The 26,961-nt window shown below is 35.5% G+C and overlaps 1 protein-coding gene across 1 annotated transcript; it reads right to left on the bottom strand.

Moving 5' to 3' along the window:
* Window positions 1–2,958: 2,958 nt before the first annotated feature.
* Window positions 2,959–3,897, bottom strand: LOC119511740 (olfactory receptor 2L13-like). The gene has a single exon (XM_037806265.1). The coding sequence runs from the start codon at window positions 3,895–3,897 to the stop codon at window positions 2,959–2,961; it is 939 nt and encodes a 312-aa protein (XP_037662193.1).
* Between the last annotated feature and the right edge of the window lie 23,064 nt (window positions 3,898–26,961).

The raw sequence follows: 26,961 nt of genomic DNA, 5'->3' as shown, positions 1-26,961 counted from the left end.
GAATAATTGTACACTGTGGATGAGTAATTGCACAATATGGATGAGTGATTATATGGTGTGTGAATATGTTTCAATTAAACTGTATTTTAAGAAGTAAATGAACAGCGGGGTTAGGAGGGGAATGCAATGTTTGGATCTTTTTAATTTTAATCTTTATTTCATTTTTTTCGGAAAATGTTCAAACTTTGCAGTGATGAATGCACAACTATATGATGATACTGTGAACAACTGAAGGTACACTTTGAATGATTTTATGTTATGTGATTATATCTCAATAAACTTACATAAAAAGTAACTTTCAGATTGCTTCTCAATGCCTTCTTCCTGATTAGCCCCAAGTCAAGGCTTATCTTATCTGAGTTCCATCTTTTCTGGGATATTAGCTCGGTAATTACACACAGTGTATTAGGCTGTAATACTTTTATGCAGATTAGATTATAACATTTCAAATAAACTTTTTATTTTCCTTCAGATGAAAAGTTAATAGGAATTAACTAATTTGCAATTAATAAAATTATGTGTCCCCATCTTGCCTTTTCATTTAATAATGTACCAAAAGGTTTCTCCATAAAATACATATAGAGCTGATTTCATTTATCTCACTAATATACATTATTCCATTAGAAATACACATTATGATTTACTTACTAAGTTTCCTATCAATATAGTTTGTTTCTAAATGTTTGCTTTAGACAACAATACACATTGCAATAAATATTAGCTTACACAGATATTTCATATATTACAGTAGGTATATCTGTAAAAGATATCTGTAGACATTATAATACTAGGCCAAAGGGAAATTTTTAAAAATGATGACAACAGTAAAATTGTTCACTCCAGATGTTATACAAATTTACATCCCAATAGTGTGAGAATGTGTTTCTTCCATCCATTATGAATGGAAAAAATTATGCTCTAAAATAAAGCATTTTTATCCTTTCCAAACTTATAGGTAAATATTGATTCTACCCTGTATTTTTAATTTGCACATGATACTGAAAGTCCCATGTGTCTTACAACCATTTATACTATCTGTTCTACAAATATTTAGCCATTTTTTAAATTTAAATGTAAGTTTTATTTATTCCCTTTATTGGTTTTTGGAACCCTTTATGTATCAAGTGTCCCCGTGTCTGTGTTATATAATTCTACGTCATTGTAAGTTTTATTTATCATTGCTTTTTCTTTAAAATCCTTATTGCCATCTAGAGATGTTTATAAATAGTCATATTAATCATTACACCTTTTATAAATTATGGATTTTTTGTCATGTTTTAAAGGTTTTTTGTGCTCTAAGATTATATTTTTAATTTTCTTGTGTATATGTATATATATGGGTGTGTATATATAAATATATAATTCAAGAAGAAGTATAGTAAATTACTGAGCTGTACCATAGACTGAGAAAGCTGGCTCCTAAACAAATTTGAAGAGACAGAGAGAAATTCTAAGCAATTAATATTTGGCTTTGTATACAGAAATTTTCTGGATTGCACTATGGATATGCTAGGAGCCTAGTGTAATCACAGCAGTAGGTATGGGGATAGGGTGGTTGAAACAGGAAAAGGAAGACACAATGTAGCTTTTAGAAACATTTGAATATGAATTTAAGTATGGGAATTTTTGTGAATACATTACAAAATCATTGTGAAATGAAAAGAGTACAGCAGTATGTTAGGAAAATAATTTGGGTGGCAAAGTGTAGGAAAAAAATTTAAAGATTGAAATGACCTGGAGTCATTCTTAACACTTAGTAGTGTATTAAATGAGTCTAGGGAAAGATATTGGGAAAGTGACCTTTAGCAGTGACTAGAGAAGCAGGGTGAGGTGGACTCTTCTAAGTCCCCATTTTTCCCTACAATCCTTAGAACATTTACATAATCCCCTTCATAGACTGGCTTGAACAAACATAAGTGTATTAATAGAATAACAATGATAAAACTTTGGATAAATGCAACACTATGATTTATTACCCTACAATTCATCCTGTATGGGGTTCTATTTAGAATTTACATGTTGTAGCTGAAAAAAATCCCTATTTTGATTTTAAATCTTTCATGTTTAGTCACCCAATCACTTGTCCCCCTGAATCTAAGCAAAAAGCTTCATTAGGTATATATCATTTCTTTGAGTTCATTAAAATTTAAAATTTTGTTAATTTCAATGTAGAAAAAATTGTTTAATATTCTAATACCCCAATGCAGGTAACTAATTTCAATATTTTTATTGCAATCCAAAAAATCCTAAATCATACAAATTCCCTTCAAATAGTTTTTAAAATGGATATCAAATTGGATAGTGTCCAGATGTCAATTATAACCAAGATACACGTGCTAGAAAAGAGAACAGATAAGTGAATTCTTGAAAATATCATTTAAGCACACTTATTTTCCTTGGCACTTCAAAACCCACTATCCATATTTTATGTACCATGTTATATTTTATATGCCATATATGTATATTTCCCACATTTTCCTGTGTGCTGTAAAGCTGTACTGTCCAATATGGTATCCACTGTTTTAGGCATGGGACTATTGGCCACTTGAAATCTATATCATCAAAAGTAAAATTTACTCTAAATGTAAAATACACAAGAGATTTTGAAGACTGAGCATGTAAAAAGTAAACTAAAAATTAATTTATATCAGTTACAGTGAAAATATTTAAATAAAGAGTAAAACATATTAAGATTAAAATATGCACAAATGTAATATTTCAGTAATTAATAAGAAACATGTCAATGTTGATAACATTGATATTGATTATAATATTAATGTTTTTGGTAAAAGAAATGTATTTATATTAATATCATTTTCATTTGACTTTTTTAACATAGGTACTAGAAAATATAAAATTACATATACAGCTCACATTATATATCTTTTAGATAGCTTACTCCAGGATGTTCTAATCAACTTGAAAGGGGGAATAAAGAGAACACAAGGATGGCAGTGACTATTCTTTCATGCAAGAGAAAACCCCAAACACTCTTTTCACGGCACCCAGCACTTCCTTATTCCTCAGGCTGTAGATAATGGGATTGAGCATGGGGGTGAGGATGGTGTAGAAGACTGCCAACATCTTATCTTCCCTAGGTGAGCGAAGCTTCCTGGGCCGAAGATATGTGTATACGAAAGGAACATAGTAAAATGTCACTACAGTTAAATGTGTTGAACAGGTAGTGAAAGCCTTTTTTCTTCCCTCTTTTGAGTGCATATGGTAGACAGCATAAAGGACCCGACCATATGAAGCTGTGATGCCAAGAAAAGGAAGGAGGAGAAAGAGGATTGTGCTCACAAAAACCATGTACTCATAGACCCAGGTGTCCATACATGCAAGAGGCAACAAGGCTGGAATGTCACAAAAGAAATGATTAATGGCCCTTGACTGGCAGTAAGGAATGTGGAGGACATAGGCTGTGTGTGCCAAGGAATTGATGGACCCCAAGATCCAAGATCCTATGATCAGCCGGACACACATCCCTTTACTCATATGGATGGGATAATGAAGAGGGTGACAAATGGCCATGTAACGGTCATAGGCCATGGAAGCCAGCAGTAAACCTTCAGAACATGCCATTGTTGAAAAGAAGAAGATTTGTACACCACATCCCAGGAAGGAGATGCCTTTCTGTCCAGAAAGGAAGTTGAACACCATCTTGGGGATAGTGCTGGAGATGTACATCAGGTCCATGAGGGAGAGTTGGCTGAGTAGAAAGTACATAGGTTTGTGGAGATGGGGATCCAATCGTATGAGGTGAATCATGGCTGAGTTTCCCATGGAGGCAAGGAAAAATATGAGAATGATGAGGGTCAAGAGAAGTAGGCCAGTTTGATTTGGTGGAAATAAACCCAACAAAATGAAATCATTTGAAGTTTCATTCCATTTCTCCATGAAAGCTTACTGCTTTAACTTCCTTGAGAGAAAAATGAAAACAAAAAAACAAAGTAAAAAAGCATGAAACAAAATGAAACAAGAGCATAAAAAGGAACATTGAGTCAACTAATGCTTGTTTGCAACCAATTGTGCTTCCTCCAATACTTCAGCTTTTGTTGAACTGATGTAAATGTCTGAATTGAATGTCTGCCTTCCCATTTTTCTCTGAAAAACAACTTGGTAATTCATGGGAATGCATGTGTTTTTTAAGCATAAAATACAAAACTATTGGCAGCAAAGATAAATAAGATAACTATGACATTCCCTTCTCTAGAATGTTCCCTGGGGAGATACATCACTCAGAATTTTTCAGTAAGTCATAGAAACCACCTGCATTCAACCAGTGTCTGTCAATTTAACACAAATGTTCACAGTGTTAACTAAAATACGTCAATCTCTACATTCTCTATGAGCAAAGTCTTTTAAATCTTAAATTTCTGATCTTCTATGTCTAACTGCCATTAACCCACCTCTCATGCTCTTCATCACTTTTTACCTTTCTTAAAAATGCATTTATCATTCAAAATTGTTGTTCTTGTATTGTGAAGATATTACATGCCCATATACATCCACCTATTTACAAAATATTATTTGAGTATTCTCTCTTCCATGAGGTTTCCATTTTCTGAAGTGCCACAAGACTCAAAATCAAATGCACAGATTTTCCCATGTAATCTTCTCTTCTTTATATAGGTCAATTACATGACCATATAGTATCACAGATTATATAATATACATTTCTTTATTCTATCTTCCACTGTCTCTAGCAATAACTGCTATAATTATAGAAATGTAACAGGAGAAAATAGACAATAGCTAGTATATATTGCAGTCATTGAGAGCCCATAAATTATGTGAGGTATTCTTCATATTACCTCATGCATTGCATGTGAGGTATTCTTCATATTACCTCAATTTTACCATATGTAAAAAGTAGTATTCATAGTTTGGAAAAATTACTTTCTCAAATACAGATAATTATAAAATCAGATTTTGAACTTGTGTGCCTGCTTCGAATTTCTAGATGCTTCATTATTCTAAGTTTCCCACTTATTTGATAAATGACTTATTCTGTGTAAAATACCTAATTCATTTCACCTTAAAATGTGCAGTGTTACATTATTATTTTACAATATATCAAGGCTTAGTCCATATTTCAGGCTAGATTAAAGTATGTTGAGATTAGAAAACAATTATTTTCTCTTTCTATAGTTTAGCATATAAACAATATTTTGAAGCAGAATCAAGCAGTTGGAAAGCTGTTCAACTAGAAGAGCAGGCATATGGCAAGAGGCTCTGGCTTCCACCATCATTCATAGGTTACCTGTATTTGTACTTAACCCTCTTCAGATTTTCTTGTTTAACAAGGATTAAAATTAAAATTAAATATATCAAGAACAGATATAAATGAAGGAATTTTCCTTTCTGGAAAATTTTTCTAGCTTTTTGGCCAAGGCTTTTCTTGGGAATTTTTATTTGTAACTTAACCTTCTAGAGCCTCTCATTTTTTTCTTTATGTTACCTCAATTTAGGCAATTTGTTCTTTCCTCTACTCAGTCTCCCAGGCATTCATAAACTGTGATTGTAACATTTCATATGTTTTTATCATGTTTGCTTCTTTTTTTCTTTTACACAGTCTTTATGTGAGAAATCCTGCTCTATATGTGTCTTTCTGAGGAGACACATATGCTATATATGATCCATGATATTAATTTGGATAATAATTTTGGATTATTGATTTTAAACAGTAAAAGTCTACAGTTAGTGTTTTCTGCAGTTATTCACATTCAGTAAATTAAAATAAACTGCTATTTCATATAACATTGGTAAGCATGAATACAACTGTGAAGTATTGCTGTCATAGAAAAGTGGAAACACATTTTAATAGCTATCTCATTTCCAAATGCTAACAATGAAAAGTGCATCAACATGGAGCATGGCAGGTGCATTTTTCAATGGGACTGTAGATGGGATCAGGACACCATCTGCTTACAAAATTTTAGAAACCAAAACTGAGGACATAAGAGAAAAAGAGTGTGATCATCATGATACATTAATGCATGCAAAAATTTTCATTAATTGTATATTATATAGCAGTGCCATTAAGTACTGAGATGTATTGGTGATTGAAACGTACAAGGTTCTTCAATCAAGTGGTTAAAATTTAGTAGATACACATAAACCAATAAATTCAAACAGACAATCATGTATTAAATGGTGATTGATATAATAAAGAAGAATGAAGGAGGGTAAGGGGATAAAGAGATGGTGCTTTCAGACAGATAACAGTATTAGCATAAGCCTGTTTGAAAAGGTAATGTTTCAGAAGGTCTGGTTAAAGAATACCCTACCCAGAGTGAATGGCAAGGAAAAACCTTAGAGTGAGAACAGACTTAGTTTCTCTGAAGTACTCTGATCATGGTGTTCCTGAAACTTAGTATGCATGGGTGAAATGAAAATGATATGAAGACATTTTTTGTAGGAAATGCCAGGCCACTTCAAGGACTTAGATTTTGTTCTGTGAGATATGAAGCCATTGAATATGGAAGAATAAGGATATTAAGCACACTTCTAGGTATCGTGATGGATTATTTGGATGAATTGACAGTTGTGAGCATGCAGGAGACTAGTTAGGATCCCTGGTAAGAGACTAAATGGGTGGTGTTTCTAGCAGGTTTGTTATCACCGTCACAGCTGTCAGATTACATACATATTTGATGTCAATTGGTCTTTTGTGAAAATTAATTTAAATAATAAATACACAGCCCCTGTCATAGACACTGACACATGGTGGGTTCCCTGGGAAGCCTGTCAATCATCATCATCATCATCAATCATGTCTTTATTATGCCTGACCCCCCTTACTTGAGTTTAAAGAGTAGGATCACCATTTTGTCCCTGTATTCTGGAGACTGTTCTGGTTTAAACTGAAGTCCCACTTCCCTGAAACCACTTCACACCCAGGCAAATCCAGGCAGACAGCCACCATGTTTGGGAAAAGGGCTATATCTGTATCTAATGCATGCTTCTATTTCTAGCAGAATGGACCAATACTAGACTTACAACATGTTGTTTGTGACATGAAATGAGTCAAAATATTTGCCTTAGTAGGAAATTAACATGATATTCACCTGGATATAAAGTGGTCAGTTCAACTAAAAAGTTAGTCTTTTAGCATACCTTGCAAGAAAATTAGGAGAGATGCAGATCTTGAGGTTCTTTCCTCATTCCTTGCTTAATCCAGTCTTAAATTCTGGAGGAGAAAAGGATAAGCCAAACACTAATCAAATAGAGCCAGCTCTAAGTTTCCATATGTCATGGGCCAATATTTTTGAAGGGAGACACATATTTATACTTTGATTCTCTGTTGCTCAGAGTATCATACTTATTGCTTGATGAAAGTTACAATGATTATTCGGTTTTCTGTATTGGAAACTGGTATGTTGTCAAACTATGGAAGAAAATCATTACCAGTATCTGGAAACCTGGGACTTGAAACTTTTAGACAGTTGTTTTAGAGCTTTGGATCAATATTCATTGACATTCATCAGCTTTCTTTATTGTGTATGGGATCATATAAAATGCACTGGAATTACATGAAGTATTGCTGCTGGGTTACATTATAACTTGGAGAATGTTTTCCCTGTGGTCAGAGGTGGACCTAAAATGAGTGTTTCTCTTGAACTTCACAAGACACATATGGCTGAAATTTATATTGAAAACAAAAAAATCTAGAAGACAAAACATATGTAACAGGACCAATTGCAGTTTTCTGCATTTGTTTACAAAAGGGACAGATAAGGTGCACTTTTTAAATATCTCGTAGATAAACAGCCCAAAATTGATTAGCACACTGTTTTTTGTCTGAGCCTCAGCTAATTAAAAATGTTCTAGGACAGCTGTGAAGATGGAATTAAGTGAACCCTTTTCATTCAGCATATAGTAAGTTTTCAATAGGAATTGATTTCCTTTATTCTATTCATTTAACTGTTAATGGGCCTCAGACCCAGAGAAAGTAAGTATCTTAATACTCTAGAGTAGCACATATAGAATCCTCATAAGTTCACGTTGCCTCTTTCCATGTTTTAAGGTCATTCTTGGCTTTTCAAATTTGATATGGACCTGCCTAATCCACATGAAGCAAAAAGACTTTTCTGATGAGATAAAAACTACATCTCCAAATTAAAAGATTAAATCTAACCCAAATTCACTCAATTCAATATCACCATGACTCACCTTGTCCATGAATTTATATTTTGGGTGAATACATACCATTATGACACCATTTTCTTCTGAGAGTACATTGAGTTATTTAAAATTCTAAGAACCAAATGAAATTGTATCACCAGTCAATGTGCCCTGTATCAAACTGAAAGCCTCTATCTGAAAGGAGAATCTCTACATTATATGGTAAAATTTATGAGAAATAAACCCCCACAGACTACTCCAGAGCATCCATTCCTCACTGTTCCTGTTACTCTTCAGTCTCTTTAGCATAAAACTCATGAAGAGATTAGAAGATTCTGTTGTTTAGGATGTGTTGGAAACAGAAAACAACTTCACCTTCTCTTGTAAGGTATTTTTCTATTTACATACCTAGTGATTAGTTCTAACATATTCCTTTCCTATTAATTTGTTCCAATGAAAGGATAAGTCATCTCACACCTAATCTTTCACAATTGCCTAAGCTTCTACTGTTAGAAGAGAGAAGAATGAATGGCTATATTTTATATGTAGAACCTTACATCATCAAGACTTAGATATTCCTTTTTCTTTTGTGATTGCTCCCCAAAGTCCAAGTCCATGGGGGCAAAACCCTGGTCATTTCCCTCAACTTTGATTATTTGAGGTTAACTCGTATCTGTACTTAAATAAAGCAAACTAATCAACATTCAGAACTCTGGTGCATTTGTCTGCTACTTAGAATTATGCAAAAGAGGATGGGGCTGTTTATCCCAAAATATAATTTAAAAGATATAAAATCTGTTGTTAACTATATACTAACACTTCCTCATTTTGTAATTGAAATAACTGAGCATGCAAAAGATGACTCATGTGTAGTCAGCTTAATAATAGTGCAACTCTTATCATTGACAGTTTACTGTTTACAGCAAAGTGAGTTTCCATAGGGAATTATTTATGAGTGTGACCAAATAATGCTATGAAAAAGGCACTTTCTTCTTCTGTTTGAGGAGGAAGAGACAATTTATTAGCATATAATCTTACTGAGGCAGCAAGTAGAACATTATAGGCACTGTAATAAAATGAGCATTGTACTCAGAAAAAAGAGTATAAGTGCCAGAATCACTATTAATTAGGGAGTTGACATGGGCACATCACTTAAAATTCCAGCTTGTTTCCAAATCTGTAAAGCTGGACTTCTGTAAGGGGCAGCCTAAGAATTAAACAAAATGGTATATACACTGCTTCAGGAAAGGGGCTCAATGAATTTTAGGGTGTCTTATTATCCCATTCAAACAACAAACGTGCAAGCAGAGAGAAGTGTACTGTGGTAGATTGAACTTTACACCCAGTTTGGACCTGCTGATGGTCTTGACCAGCATTCTGGTGGGTGTGGATTGACCCATTGTAAATAGGATTTCTTAATTGTTAATTCAGTTAAGTTGTGGCACAACTGAATCAGGTTGGGATTTACTCTGGATTATTGAAATCCTTTATAAACAGAATGAAAGTCAGACAGAGAAGCCATGAGAAACAGAAGCTGGAAGTCACCAGAAAAGGGAAAGAAGATGTTGCCATGTGCGTTGACTTGACAAAAAAGCCAAGGAACCCCATGAATTGCCATCCAGGCAGAAGATACCCATCTCGGGAGGAAACAAACAGTCTAGCCTCTATAGTCTATTCTCTGAAAACATCCTGTTTTAAGTCAACCCATTTTATGGTATTTGTTTTAGCATTTAGGAAAATAAAACAAACATTTAAAGTAACTTAGACTCTAAATTTTGGAGTCTGGCTTTTATTTAAAATGAGATCACTTATCCTAGGAAAATATGACTGAATAAAATTTAACAATACTTTACTCAATGAATATTCGTGTTTTCTCTCTCTCTCTCTCTCTTTCTCATCTCTCTATATATAAAATGAAAAAGTAATGAAATATAAAGTGAACAAGATCCATTATTTTCAGTTTTGAGAGAGCATAAATTATGAGCATATACAGATACAGTTTTTTTAATTGTTGTTGTTAGCAACTTATTGATATCTTCTAGGGATTTCTCCCATGAGTGTGATGTTTCTGCATTGGCCTGGCAGAAATCCAACCAAGCTAATCATCATATTTGCCATGCCTGAAAACTCTATAAGGATCAATAAAATATTGCTGGAAAAAGTCCAAACCTTGTTGATTGATCTCACTTTAAACATATGAGCATATTTTTAATAAACAGCAAGTTAAACACTCACAAATATCACTATACATCCTTCTACCCTAGACTTTCTCCAAACTATAAATCCATGCCTCCTCCTCTCTCCCCATAGCTCCAACACATTTCCAATTTTCTTACATTCAGCTGTGAAACCACAATAAATTGACTGACAAAATTCAATCAGTCAGAAATCTTATTCTCCTGGGACCAAATATGTCAGCCCATGTCCACAGATTCTGTGTGTGTGTGTGTGTGTGTGTGTTTCTTACTGTGATATGCATAATATTCTCTTGCTTCTGTCTAAACCCACTCCTCTACGTATACATGGGCTCAACCCCACTCAACATCTTCTGTCACTATCTCCTTCTGTGCTGGATCATCTTCACCAGCACATTGTTTAGAGGAGTAAATGTGGTCATCATGGATTGAGATCATGCTCTTCAAATGAATATAATAAATGGAGACCCTGACCAGAGATTGGGTGTCTCTTTAATACCAAAGATATGAAAGTTTCTCATTATTAACATGGAAGCATTAGTGGGTGTTATGGATAAGAGATTTCCATGCTGCTACCAATGAGAGAAAACAGGGTTAAATGAATTATGACATGATGGTATTTCTATTTTACATGAATTCTGGGGTTTTAGAATGAAATTAGAGATACTTCAGTGTCATTTTTTATCTTTATTTATGAAAAAATTTTGAAAAAGCATTTCAAACAAAACAAACAAAGGAATAAGTAAAACAATTACTCTAACATAACTACTTTGCTTCCAATATGTTCCTACCACACCCCAAGGAACTTAACAAACCATAGTCATTCCTGAGCATTCCCATTTTATTAACATTGCCCTCAATGTCTTATCTGTTCTTATTAGATTATTGTTTCCCCTTCACCAGATGCTGTCTTTCTCTAGGTCCCTATATTCTACAATATAAGACACTTATTTTACATTTTTCATGGAGTTCACATTAGTGGTAACATACAATAGTCTCTTTTTGTGTCTGACATATTTCACTCATCATTATGTCCTCAAGTCTCATCCATGTTTTCATATGATTCATGACCACATTCTTTCTTACTGCCATGTAGTATTCCACTATATGTATATACCACACTGTTTATCCACTCATCTGTTCAAGGACATTTGGATTGTTTCCATCTCTTGACAATTGTGAACAATGCCACAATGAATATTGGTATGCAAATATCTGTTTGTGATACTGCTTTCAGATTTTCTGGGTATATACTGAGAAGAGAATTTGCTAGGTTACAGAGTAACTCAATATCTAGTTTTCTAATGAACCACCAGAATATCCTGCAGAGTGGCTGTACCACTGTACAGTCCCAACAGTAATGAATAAGAATTCCTATTTTTCCACATCCTCTCCACCATTTGTAGTTTCCTCTGTTTAATGGTAGCCATTCTAATTGGTGTGCAATATTTCATTGTGGTCTTGATTTGCATCTCCCTAATAGCTAGTGGAAATGAATAATTTTTCATGTGTTTTTTAGCCATTTCTATTTCCTCCTAAGAGAAATGTCTTTTCGTATTTTCTGTCCATTGTATAACTGGATTACTTGTACTATTTTCATTGAGTTGTAGATTTCTTCATATATGCCAGATATCAGTCTTTTATCAGATACATGGTTTCCAAATTTTTTTCCAATTGACTTTGCTGCCTCTTCACCTTTTTTGACAAATACACTTGATATGCAGATACTTTTAATTTTGAGGAGTTCCCATTTATCTATTATTTCTTTTATTGCTTGTGTTTTGGGTGTAAGGTCTAAGAAGCAACCTCCTAATACTAAGTCTTGAAGATGTTTCCCATATTATCTTCTAGGAGTTTTATGGTACTTCCTCTTTATTGAGGTCTTTGATTCATTTTGAGTTAAATTTTGGGTAGGGTGTGAGTTAGGTGTCCTCTTATATTCCTTTTAATATGGATATCCTGTTCTCCCAGCCTCATTTGTTGAAGAGACTGTTATGTACCAGTCCAATGGATTAGGGGGCCTTATTAAAGATAAGTCAACCATAGATCTGGTGGTCTGTTTCCAAATTCTCAATCTGGTTCCATTGATCAATATGTCTATCTTTGTGCCAATAACAATGTATTTTGTCTACTCATGCTTTATAGTAAGCTACAAAGTCAGTAATTGTAAGCCCGCCCATTTAATTTTTCATTTTTTACAATGTTTTTAACAATTCAAGGCATCTTTCCCTTCCAAATAAATTTGACAACTAGCTATTCCAAGGCTGCAAATTAGATTGCTAGAATTTTGATTGGGAATTTCATTGAATCTGTAGATGAGTTTGGGTAGGATTGACATCTTCATGACATTTAGCCTTCCTATCCATGAAAATGGAATATTTTTCCATCTCTTTAGGTCCCCTTCTATTTCTTTTAGTAAAGTTATGTAATTCTCTATGCATAGGTCTTTTACAACATCCCTGGTTAAGTTTTTTCCTAGGTACCTGTTTATTTTTTTTGCCATTGAGAATGTAATATTTTTCTTGTGTGTCTCTTCAGTTAGGTCATTATTAGTGTATAGGAACATTACTAACTTATGTGCATTAATCTTGTATCCCACCAATTTGCTAATTTTTTTTATCAGCTCAAGTCAATTTCTCAGGGTTTCCCAAATATAAGATCATATCATCTGCAAATAATGACAGTTTTACTTCTTTCCTTTTTGGATAACTTTTATTTCTTTGTCTTGCTGAATTGCTCTGCCTAGAAATTCTAACACAATGTTGAATAACACTGGTGACATTTGGCATCCTTTTCTTGTTCCTGATAGTAGGGAAAGGGCTTTAAGCCTCATGCCATTGAGTAATATGTTTGCTGTGGGTTTCTCATGTATACCCTTTATCACATTAAGGAAGTTTCCTTCAATTCCTACCTTTTGAAGTGTTTTTATCAAAAAAGGATGCTGAATTTTGTCAAGTGTTTCTTTGGTATGTATTGAGGTGATCATTTGATTTTCTCTTTTAATTTATTAATGTTTTGTATTACATTGATTGATTTCCTTATGATGAAACGTCATTGCATGCCTGGAAAAACCCCACTTGGACATGGTGCATGATTTTTTAATGTTTTTGGATTCAATTTGCAAGCATTTTGTTGAGAATTTTTGCAAGTATATTCATGAGGGAGACTGGCCTGTAGTTTTCCTTTCTTATAGAATCTTTACTTGGTTTTGGTATTGGAGTGATTTTTGCTTCATAAAATGAGATAGGTAGTGTTCCATTTTCTTCATTTTTTTTTGTAAAAAGTTTAAGTAAGATTAGTGTGAGTTCTTTTTGGAAATTTGGTAGAATCCCCCTGTGAAGCCATCTGGCCCTGGGGTTTTATTTGTGGGAAGCTACTTGATTATTGATTGGAATGCTTTGCTTGTGACTGGTTTGTTGAGGTCTTCTATTTCTTCTCTGGTCAGTCTAGATTGTTCATGTGTTTCCATGGAATTATCCATTTCCTCTGAATTGTCTAGTTTGTTGGTGTAAAATTGTTGATAGTTTCCTTTTATGATTTTTTTTTAAATTTCTGTGGGATCTGAAGTAATTACCCCTCTCTCATTTATTATTTTATTTATTTAGGTCTTCTCTCTTTTTTATTGTGTCAGTCTAGCTAAGGGCTTGTCAATATTGTTGATCCTATCAAAGAACCAGCTTTTGGTTTTATCTATTCTCTCTATTGATTTTTCCTATATATCATTTATTTCTGCTTTAACCCCTGTTGTTTCTTTTCTTCTACTTGATTTAGGATTAGTTTGCTGTTCAATATATAGCTTCTTCCATTGTTCCATTAGCTTTTTCATTTTATCTGTTTCTTCCTTTTTAATGTATGCATTTGGAGTTATAAATTCTGCTGCATCCCATAAGTTTTTATATGTTGTGTTCTCATTTTCATTCATCTCTAGATATTTAGCAATTTCTTTTGCAATTTCTTCTTTAACCCACTGATTATTTAAGTGTGTTTTTTAATCTCCAGAGATTTGTGAATGTCCTAGATCTTTGATTGTTATTGATTTCTAGTTTTAATCCATTGTGATCAGAGAATGTGCTTTGAATAATTTCAAACTTCTTAAATTTACTGAGGCTTGTTTTATGCTCCAGCATATGATCTATCCTGGAAAAAGTTCCATGAGCACTAGAGAAAAATGTGTATCCTTGTGATTTGGGATGTAATGTTCTATATATGTCTGTTAAGTCTAATTCATTTATCACATTGTTTACATCCTCAATTTCCTTATTTGTCATCTGTCTGGTTCGTCTAGCTATAGAAGAGAGTGATGTATTAAATTTCCCACAATTATTCTGTAAATATCTATTGCTTCCTTTAGTTTTATAAATGTTTGTCTTATGTATTTTGGGGCACCTTGATTGGGTGCATGAACATTTTTCTTCTTGTTGACTTGTCCCTTTTATTAGTATATAGTTTACTTCTTGTCTCTTATGACATCATTGCATTCAAAGTCTATTTTATCTGAGATTAATATTGCTACACCTGCTTTTTTTGGCTATAGCTTTCAGGTAATATTTTTTCCTTCCTTTCACTTCTAGGTTTTTGGGGCTCTGGGGCTAAGATGAATCTCTTTTAAGCAAAAATTTGATGGTACATATTTTTAATACATTCTACAAATCTGTATTTTTAATTGGGGAATTTAATCCATTCATGTTCAGTGTTATTATTATGAAGGCAGTTCTTGAATCGGCCATCTTATCCTTCAGTTTTTTTGTTTGTTTGTTTTTTTGTTTTTTTTTACTTTTTATTTTGAAATAAATTCAAGCTTACAGGACAGTTGCAAAAATAATACAAACCCTAGACACAGAACTCCAGCATACCCCAACCCCACTCCACCTATACCGAGATCTACCACCTTTAATATTTTGTCACTTTACCATTTCTATCTTTCTCTCCCTCCCTCACCCTTCCCTGTTCATCATACATCATCTATTGCTGTCTTCTGAACATATGAGAGCAAGTTCCACACATCCTTGAACAAATAATATAATTCACATATACATTTCTTATGAATAAGTATATTCATTTATGTAATCACATTAAGTGTAGTTAACAAGTTCAAGAAATTTAACACTGATATAAAGCTTACATTCTATATTTAATTTTTTCTTATGTCCCAATTGTACCCTTTTGAGACTTTTCTCCTCTATTCTTAGATCTCATCCCAGATCATCTATGGCATTTAATTGTCATTATCTATTTAGACTGTCTTTTTTTTCAATTGTGGAAACATATATACAGCATAAATCTTCCCAATCCACCCCCCCCAAGCATTCCATTTATTGGGATTAATCACATTCACAGTGTTACAATGTCATCACCTTCCCACTATCCATTACTGGAAATTTCCATTCACCCCAAATGGAAACCCTACACTCATTTCTTATTAACTCCCCATTGCCCTTTCCCCACTTCTCATAACCCATCCTCCACTTTTCATCTCGATGATCACATTCTCTGATATTTTCTATGTGTTTACCATAGGGCTTAAATTTAACATCCTAAATCTATAACAATATTGTTTTCTTTGATACCAAATTAACTTCAATAGGACACATAAACTATGTTCCTATACTCCTCCAATCCCCCACTTTTATGTAGTTCTTGTCAAAAATTACATATTTTATATTGAGTCCAAAACCACTGATTTATCATTATACTTTATGTATTTTAGATCCTGTAGGAAGTAAATACTGGAGTTACAAATCAAAAATACAGTAGTATTGGTATTTATATTTACCACGTGATCTTTACTGGAAATCTGTATTTCTTCATGTGGTTTCAGTCAATTGTTTAGTGTTCCTTCCTTTCAGCCTGCACAAGTCCCTTTAGCATTTCATATGGGACAAATCTACTGGTGTTGAAGTTCCTCAGCTTTTAATTATCTGGGAATGATTTCATCTCCCCCTCATTTTTAACCTCCAGGTGTTTGTGAATTTTCTAAGTCTCTGATGGTTATTGAACTCAAATTGTATTCCATTGTGTTTAGAGAATGTGCTTTGAATAATGTCAATTTTTTTTTTAATTTATTGAGGCTTGTTTTATGTCCCAGCATATGATCTATTCTGGAGAGAGTTCCGTGATCACTAGAGAAGAATGTGTATCCTGGTGCTTTGGGATATAATGTTCTGTATATGTCTGTCAAATCAAATTCATTTATCAGATTGCTTAGGTTTTCAATTTCCTTATTGGTCTTCTCTTTGGTTGATCTCTCTATAGGAGAGAGTGATGTGTTGAAGTCTACCACAATTGTTGAAACATCCATTGCTTCCTTTGGTTTTGCCAGTGTTTGTCTCATGTATTTTGTGGCACCATGATTGTATGCATAAACATTTATGATTGTTATTTCTTCTTGTTGAATTTCCCCTTGTATTTGTATGTAGTGGCCTTCTTTGTCTCTCATAACATCTTTGAATGTAAAGTCTATTTTATCTGAGATTAATATTGCTACTCCTGCTTTTTTTTGGCTGTAGATTTCATGAAATGTTTTTTTCATCCTTCCACTTTCAATTTCTTTGTATCCCTATGTCTATGATGAGAATCTTACATGCAGCATATTGATGGTTCATATTTTTTGATTCATTCAGCCAATCTATATCTTTTAATTGGTGGGTTTAATCCATTTACATTCAATGTTATTACTGTGAAGGCATTTCTTGAATCAGCCATCCTATCCTTTGGTTTATGTTTGTCAGATGTATTTTTTCCCTCTCTCTCTTATTGCCCTTTAATGAGCCAATATTGAATCTGTTTAGTACTGAGCCTTTTCTATATTGATCTCCCCTTTCTTTGTTTCTCTGTTGGTAGGGCTCCCTTTAATATCTGAAGTAGGGCAGGTCTTTTATTAGCTAAACCTCTCAGCATTTTTTTGTCTGTGAAAAATTTAAGCTCTCCCTCACATTTAAAGGAGAGCTTTGCTGGATAAATTATTCTTGATTGGCAATTTTTCTCCCTCAGAATTTTAAATATGTCATGCCACTGCCTTCTTGCCTCCATGGTGGCTGCTGAGTAGTCAGTACTTAGTCTTATGCTGTTTCCTTTGCATGTGGTGAATTGCTTTTATCTTGCTGGTTTCAGAACTTGCTCCTTCTCTTCAGTATTTGACAGTCTGGTCAGAATATGTCTTGGAGTGGGTTTATTTGGATTTACTCTATCTGGGGTTCACTGGGTATTTATGCTTTGTGTATTTATATTGTGTAAAAGGTTTGGGAAGGTTTTCACAACAATTTTTTTGAATACTCTTTCTAGACCTTTCCCCTTCTGGGACACCCAGGAGGCTTATATTTGGACATTTTGTTTTATCTATCATTTCCTGAGGTCCATTTCAATTTTTCAACTTTTTCCCCATTCTTTCTTTTGTTCTTTCATTTTCCATTCTGTGGTCCTTGAGGTCACTGATTCATTGTTCAGCTTCCTCTAGTCTTGTACTGTGAGTATCCAGAATCTTTCTAGTTTGGTCAACAGTTTCTTTTATTTCCATAAGATCATCTATTTTTTTTAAATTTACTCTTGCAATTTCTTCTTTTTGCTCTTCTAGGGTCTTCTTCATGTCCTTTATATTCTGTGCCATGCTCTCATTTTTTGTCTTTTGTTCTTTCATTAATTGCTCCAAGTATTGTGTCTCTCTGAACTTTTGATTTGGGCATTTGGGTTTGGGTTATCCATATCATCTGGTGTTTTCATATGCTTTAAAATTTTCTGTTGTTTTTGGCCTCTTCGCATTTGCTTTACTTGATAGAGTTCTTTTAGGATATGTAGGAATATTCAAAGACTAATCTCTAATTTGTCAGAACTACAGCTTGTTGGCATACACTTTAACCTGCAGATGGTGTCTGTGAGTCACCTATTCCCCTCAAATCATTTCTCCCCAACTTTGTCTTTCTGGTGTGTGGGGGTCTGATTCTTTTGATGTCCACTTGGTGCACCAAGTTTGGGTGTGCTTTTGGTGCTCTCCACCCTGAATGTGGGGCATGTGTCTGAGAGGTTAGGGAGGGAGGGAAGCTTTAATAATAAAACCTCCCAGGTGTTCCTGGAGATTTAAGGCTGTTCCAAGAGTCTAAACCTTCATTTCAGTCATGCCACAGATTGTCTCTGCCACTGGCCCACAAGTCCTTGGTATTGGCATATGGTCCCTGGGATTTCTGAGTGGGTCCCTCTTCCAAGCCATTCCTTTCTACGGCTTCTCCTGAGGGAAGGTTGTGCTATGTCACAATTGTCTGTCATTCCTCAAGAGAAGTTCTGGGCCACTGGGCTGTGAAGAGGCATTCCCAGCCTGCTCAAGGATGGCTGAATGGGGCAGGTTAATTTCCCCATTTTCATACAGCTCCACCTTCCAAGCTCTGGGACAATTAGCTGTGGGTGTGTGAAATGCTACTGTCCATGTCAGATATTGTGGCTTGTGTGCATGTTGCTGGAAACTCTTCCTTGCACACTGAGTTTTTTGGTGTGGCTCTGGGCTGTGGTGCCTGAGCTGGGTAGGAGTTTTCCCAGCCTGCTGGGAAGGTGGCTACAAGGGGTGTGTTTTTCCCTTTTTGGCTGACCTCTCTCTTCCTTGTTCTGAGACAATTAGCAGCAAGTGTGTGAAAAGCTATCATCCATGCCAGATATTGAGGCATTTGCACAGCCCTTTCCTGCTTTGTTTCACTGTGCAGTTCTCACTGCCATATCTGCATCCACCTTTGGGTTTTTTAAAAAGAACTAGCCACCTCCAAATGCCAACCCATGGTTTCCTCACACTGCAGCATGGCTGCCAGATATTCAGAAGGCTCACTCACTCATTTCAGAATGCAGACTCCTGATTTCACCAAGGCCATGGTCTCTGTAGATTCATCAGAACTTGTCCAGCTGGTGCATCACTGGAACTGGTGCTCTGAGTCACTTTCTGGCTTTTATCTAGTATTTTTCACGGAGGTGTTTTTTTGTTCTGTCTCTCCTAACCACCATCTAAGTTTCTCCCTATCCTTCAGTTTTTATGTGTCATATATATTTTCCTCTCTCTCTTTATTTCCTTTAAGGCATCCTTACTGAAAATCTTCAGTTCTGTGCCCTTCTCCATACCTACCTCTCCTTTCATTTTTTTCTCAGCCACTATATCTCTCTTTAGTATTTCTTGTAGGTCAGGTCTTGTAGGTCTTGTAGGTCAGAATTTACTTGGTTTAGTAAATTCTCTCAACATTTGTTTGTGAAAATGTTAAGCTCTCCTTCAATCTTGATGGAGAGCTTTGCTGGATAAAGAATTCTTGGCTGGCAATTTTTCTCTTTCAGAATTTTAAATATGTCACACCTCTGCCTTCTCCCATCCATGGTGTATGCTGAGTAGTCACTACTTAGTCTATGTTGTTTCCCTTGTATGTGGTGAGTTGCTTCTCTCTTGCTGCTTTCAGAACTTTCTCCTTCTTTTCACCATTTGACAATCTGATCAGAATATGTCTCAGAGGAGGTTTATTTGGATTTATTCTATTTGAAGATCATTGGGCATCTATGATTTGCATATTTATGTCATTTATAATGTTTGGGAAGTTTTCCCCAACAATGCCTTTGAGTACTCTTCCTAGCCCTCTTCTCTTCCCTTTCTGGAATGCCAATGATTCTTATATTTGTGTGCTTCATGTTGCACATCATTTTCCTGAGATCTTCTTCAATTTTTCTTTATTTTTCACTATTTGCTCTTTTATGTTTTCACTTTCCACCACACTATCTAAAAGTTTGCTAATTGTTTCCTCTACCTCTTCAAATCTCATATTTGTCTCAAAAATCTTTTTAATTTGATCAACAGAATATTTTATTTCCATAAGATCCACTATTTTTTATTTACTCTTGCAAATTCTTCTTTATGCTCTTCTGTGGTATTCATATCTTTTATATCCTGAACTATGATATTGATGTTTGTGAGTAATTCTTTGATTAATTTCTCCAAATTCTGTTTCCTCTCTCTCTCTCTCTTTCTCTCTCTTTTAAATTTGGGCATTTGGATTATCCATATCTTCCCATTTATTCATAGATTTTTTCTTTTCTGCAGTTTTTGGCTTCTTGTCATTTGCTTGTCTTGTTAGGGTTCTTTTAGAATATGCAGGCTTATTTAAACACTTCTCTACAATTTGACAGAACTACAGCTTGGTGAAGTGCACTTTCTCTGAACTATCAGCAGATGGTGGTCCTGAGCAGCCTCTTATCTTCAACCCAGTTCTCCCCAACTTTGTCTATGCACTGAGAGACCCAACCATACAGAAGTTCAATCAGTGCACCCATTTTCAATGTGTGGTAGGGACTTCCAGCCCTGTTGGAGGTGGTATACTCTATGCAGTTTGGCAAGGAGACCACTCCAAGTCACAGTTGCCCCAGCCTTTCCTGGGTCTGCAGGTGATGTACTCTGGGGCTGAAGACCTGTGCATCTCCCCCTCCAGTTCAAATATCCCACAATCCCTCTCTGCAGGGCACACATGTGTCCCTGGGATTGGGGGAGGTTTCCTGGCACTTCCATGAGGCATAGTAGCCTCTATACTGTGCATGTAATGGGTTTCTGTGGAGGAAGAGAGGATGTCATCACAAGCCCACCAAATCCCAAATTCCCTTAAAGGAACTCTTGGCCATGACACTGTGAAGGGTTGTCTCCCAGCTAGCTGCAAAGATGGCTGCATAGGGAATGAAAAGATACCCCTTTCCATGGTCATCTGCCTGATACCATGGTAAGTCCTTTGTTTGTGTGCTCTTGGCCATGGGTGTGTGAAAGGTTCTCACACATGCCAGTTACTGAGAAGGATGCCCAGGGAGTGGCAGTGTTCTCCCCACTGTGCTCATATGTGGCTCTGGCTGCCTTTTCCCTTGTGGTGTTTGCAGCTCTAGCTGTCCTTTCCCCTTTGTGTTCCAGGCTGAACACTTACCCAAACACAGCCACTCATTTCTCCAATCACACAGTCACTATGGGTGTAGAAGTTTCTGTCCAGCTAGTGGAAACCTGGAACTGATGTTCTCAAGCACTTTCTGTCCTTTATCTCATGTTCTTGTCTGCACTGCTGCAATTTTTTTTGTCTTCAGTGTCATTTAAAGAATAACCAAATGTAAGTTTATCCCAAAGTGAGGAGATCCTTCTGAGAAGATTTCTGCATACAGGGAAACTTGGAGATGTGAGAGTGTTTAAGAGAATAGAGTGGAAATTTGTGGAAATATGGAAGGGCAGGGAGAAGGGTTTTACTGATAAAGGGTCAAAATAGATGAGATTATTATTGTACATCTGTTTTTACTTTCTTGAGATTACTACCAATATAGTGCAAGTTTTTTAAACTAGTGAAACTTTCTAATATCAGGGCTCTGGAAGCCAAAGCCAAACTTGCAAAATATGCTACTTTCACTCTCATTGGCAATTTCTTTCCTTTTCATTGAAATTCTCAGAATCCACCCCAGCCTCCATTATATTTTGTGCTAAGGAAGAAGAAATCTGAACATCCCATTAATTGGAAAAATTGAAAACATCACCAATGACATTCCAACAGAGACTATTTGGAAATTAATATGGACCAGAATGTTAAACTAGAAGTGCATATTTTATCACAAGTTTCCAGATTTAATATTGATAAGTAAAAGGAAAAACTGATACTTTAAAGCATTATAATGCATGGAATATATTGATTCCCAAACCCATTATATCATTCAAACAGATCATGCACACTGACTTAATCTTTTTTCTAGGTAATGTTTCAATATTTTTATTTTAGTCCAAAAAATATTCACATACTCATTTTTATATCCTAAAATTATGCACCCAGCATATTCTTACTTTGGTTTCCTGTAGTGGTTTCAGGTTATTGAGAAAGCTCATTATGGAAGAGGTGGTGGGAACACATACAATCTTTGCTTTTGTTTTTTCACTAAGATTACCTACACATAATTGAGGATAACAATGAGCCCAGTGAAAATCTAACTTTCCCAAGCATCTTTGTAAATAGAAATATCAAATTCATTAATTAATTTACAAAGATATGCCAGAAAATTTTCTAAAACCTGAAGACATCGTAGTGAACAAATAAAACTCTCCCAATCCCCATGTTTATAGTGTACTGAGAATGATGACTGAAAGCAACTGTCAATGGCTGCAGTTCTAAACTCTTTACACAAATCATTTGGCTTTATCCTCAGAGTAACCTTATACAAAAGTGCTAACATCATTATTTCATATATGAGGAACTGTGCTAAGTGTACATTCTGTCCCCAGATTCCTCACATTCTTCTTTCACCTGTTTCATCACCCAGTGAGGAGGTTTGTCCACACCAATTAGTGAAGCCAATTAGAAGATCAGAAAGGGGAAGGGAGTGAAGCTGGCATATATATTACCTGATGTATTTACATCAAGCACCCTCTGTGCTTCAATCAGAAATCCTATCCACACAGGTCATCCTTTGTCTTTTTGTAATATAAACTGAATGATATCAAGTCCACCACACCTCAGAATTGAATATACACAGAAGAATTTCATTAACATCCATGAATGCAAATACACATATGCACACACACTATGGAAATGTCATATATTAGAATGACCCAAGAACAGAAGCTCAACTGAGGTGACTTAGCAGGTTGTTCAGACTCCCAATACATCTGTTTCTGCTACTTAAGCTCCCTTCCCTCAATCCACATCCATTGTCTTATGGGGAATTTTTCATAACCACTTATCAGAGCAGACAAATCTTGTACGCCTGGTTTAGTATGAAAGTGCTCAGCATTCTGCCACAGTCAGAAATGGACAACTGCTGATGTAAGCCCCATTCAGGATGGCCCTAAAAGAGTGTGGTGAAGGGAAATATTCCAGTTAAAGGAACTTTTGTCCAGTGAATGAAAAGAAACCCTGAGTTATGGCTCTACAGTATTCATAGATGGTTGAATGGACAGATGGCTTGGCAGGGGCTGAGAAGAAAATGGTAAGAGGGGCAACTTCTTTGAAACAGATTGAAAATTGTTGTAAGTCCTTGCTTCAGAGTGGCATTACTTTGGAGAAGGATCCCAATAATCTGGTGGAGACATTGATTCTTCCTGGGATGTATTAGCCTCTGTTTTCAACTACCCTGGTGCTTACTTCATGGAACCATTTGCAAAGTGTCTGTGGTGGCTTGGATAAAGACTCTACATGGGTTCAGCAACATGAACTTGGCCTCACAAAAGATGCTTTGGTTAATGGCCAACTGGTCAACAGGATAAGCCAAAGGTAACTGACTGATCATTCACTTAGGGAATTAATTAGGCATCTGAGATCAAGCTGATTTTATTGGACTCTCCTTTGCTGAATGAGGAGACTATTTATTCTCTAAAAGATGGACACATGTTTTAGGTATGAAAAGTTGATCTTTATTACTGCCAGATTCTGTATTTGTGAATTAATTCACTCATTAAAATGTATTTGTAACCCCAAATCATACTTGCACTGCATTTGCAATCATTTGAAGACATGTACAGAAAGGTAGAAAAATTAAGCCTCACTATGTGCATATTCCCAGGTTAGGAGGAAAAAATGTTATATTTTGCCTTCTTGTTTCATCTTTTCTGCTCTAAAAAAAAATTTCCTTTCTGCACTATATTTAGTGCCATGTTTTTAACATTTTTGTGCTTTGTGTTGGTGAGTTCACTGTTTAAAATGATCTTCAAGCACAGTGCTGAAGTGGCTTCTAGTGTTCTTAAGCATAAGAAGCTGTATTGAGCCTTATGGAGAATATGCCTGTGTTATATAAGCTTCATTCAGCCATGAGTTGTGCTATTGGCAATGGGTTCAATGCTCATGAAATAATAATTTATATTTAATAGGGTATCTTTAAGCAGGAACACATGTTAAACAAGGGTATGTATGATTGGTTGATGAAAATGTGGCCAGAGGCTTGTACACAATGAACCCATATTTTCCCTAGGAGCATGGTGCAGTATTTGTGAATCTGTGTTTGTTGTGGCTTTATAGTTTATAAAGACCCATATTTGACATTTCCAGACAATAAATCTCTCCACTATTTTACCATTCATACATTTACATAATGTCATACATATGGTATCTCATACTATATAGCTTCTGGTCAGCAGACAGGTTTTTATGAAAAATAATATAGAATTGGACTCATATCTATGGAATCCACTAGTCTTATCACACAAACTATTACCCAGGTATTTCTGTCTTGACACAACAGAGGAAATTAATGCTGAAGGCTGCTACAGTACCTCCTGGGAAAAACACTCAACAAGGTGTTTTCTGCAGGTTGCAGTTTATGAATTAAAGCAGTCACCAATATGTGGTAATGTCTCTTTCGTGCTCAAGTACATCACCAAAGATTGTAAATGGGAGTGGCTGATTTCCTTACTATACATTATACCCCCATTTCAATATGTTTTGCTTTCTGTCAGTGTGATCTTGATTTTGGTGAGCCCAACAGTCCTAATATTCAAGGGAGAAATACATACACCACAGTATGCAGTCACAGTTACAATCAACTAGAATCTGAGACTGAACCTGGTCATGCTTCTCATGCTGCTGAAGAAACAGGTTGAAAATGGTAACTATATTGGGCAGGATACGTAATTTAAATTCCCATGGGAAAAGTGTCTTGTTGTTACCCCAGGGTAAAGGAGTACCTTCCTTTGAAGCTAAGTGACTTACTGGAGATTCCTTGCCCAATGGTCTTAGAAAATGAAAATTACATAATTTCAATGAAGACAAATACCAGAGAAATGAAATTTTGTGTTACCCTACTAGAGAAAGAAATCTGTTCAACCAAAATGCTGATTAGCAGATGGTAAGAGGAAAGTAGAATCTGTGGTGAAAAAGGCTGCAAATTTTTTCTTTAGTCTTATAATTTAGCTACAGAATCAGTATCTGTGGCACACATATTTTATATTAATTGTTTTACTCTTCTCTTCTCCCCTAACCATGAAGAATAGTTATGGTGGGTTTTGATTTTATTTTTATCCAGCAGTAGGACAGAATTTATATCAAATCTGTGTTACAAAGTTCACCTCTTCAAATGTTGGGTGGACTGTATATCAATATTTTCTGTTTACACATCCAGATATTCCATCTACCCTACCCTAATCTGTGCTACTGAAGGCTTCTCTGAATGTGCATCACAATGGGTTCCCCAGATGTGCTATTTAAAGTTGGGGTTAGCCAGAGTGAGCACTATAGGAGGTTTGGTGGGGGGGAAGCTGAACAGTAAGAGTCATATGACCATCTCTCTCCATCAGCTTGTTTCAGGCTTCTTGTATGCTTAATGAAAGATTGTACCTTGTGTGTCAGGAGGGCCCTGCTATTCTAAAGTCATCTCAAGATTCCCAATAGCTATTATGTCCTAGCATTTTAACATCATCTAGTAATAAATATTTCCCCAATACCAGGCCCAGGATCTGCACAATCCTTTATTATCTTGATCTCCCAACATCATTATAATCCCTTTATTATGTGCTCCTCAAATTTTCCCAATTTGATTGTGCTGATTCTGTTTTCTCAAGAGACTCAATCTCATACAAGAACTGAAGAACAGAGATCTTAAACAATTTTTGAAGGACATCAGCCAGAAATGGGAGGGTCAGGATTTGAATCAATAATTACAGTATCTCCTTTCTGCATAATTATGCTACAGCTGCCTCTCAGTAAGATGTCAATAAGATGCCACAGAAATCTTTTGTATGGCTTTAACTGAATGACAGAAGTTTGATTAAAATTGAAGCCTCCCTCTTTAACAATCCCCACATTCCCCATGTCTTTTTCTTGTATGTGGTTATAATATCTGGAAATATAGCAGATATATGGTTATAAAATGAAAAGCCAGGAGAATCAAACATAACTCAATCCTGACATCAATGTGGCTATAAAACCTATTGAAACACTTTAAGTGATAAAACAAATAATTTTGGAAACTTTCTATTAGAATATATGTGCAAAATTGGAAAAAGCCTAATAGAAAACAATGAAATGAAAACTGTTGCCTTTCACACAAGACTCAATACTGCAAATTATCTCAATCTCAGTATAATTTTTCAGGAGTGGATGCATAGCACAAGGGCAGAAGTAAAGATGTGAATATTTAGACTCAAAAATATGTCTTGGGGAGAGACTTTATCAACATAGTGATGTAAACAGCTGCCAATACCTTCTCCTCAGATATTCAGCTGAAGAGGGGGATAGCCTTGACCTGTTAAGAACTATGAAGGAGGGTATGGATGGGAGAAGCGCCCCCTACAGATGTCAAATTGAAGAACAAAAAGATATAAGTCAGAGAACTCTATTAGAGTTTGTCAGATCTTTTACCTCTCAACACTTGGTCTTGCACAGCACAGAAGGAACACAGAATCAGCAGTTAGGATTACTCTCACCTCCCACTGGGCACACAGAATAAAAATTTATTCACTGTGGTGAGACACATCACAATCCTTTAGAAATGAGGAATATAGGGGAGGACATTTCAAGGCTCAGAGGAGTGAGGGATGAAGAACCTGAGAAAATGTGGGCAGAGACTGTTTCCAGCCCTGGGTCTGAAAGCCCTTTCTCCACTCTTCAAGGAAATAGTAGCCAGTAGCCAAATACTTGCCTGTTGTAAGGCTGAAAACTGTGGCAGCTGGGGGAGTCCTCTGCAACAGAGA

Source organism: Choloepus didactylus, chromosome 16 (genome assembly GCF_015220235.1).
Source record: "Choloepus didactylus isolate mChoDid1 chromosome 16, mChoDid1.pri, whole genome shotgun sequence".
NCBI classification, from domain to species: Eukaryota; Metazoa; Chordata; class Mammalia; order Pilosa; family Megalonychidae; genus Choloepus; species Choloepus didactylus.
Note: the sequence above shows the minus strand (reverse complement) of the source record. Positions and strands in the feature narration are given on the sequence as shown.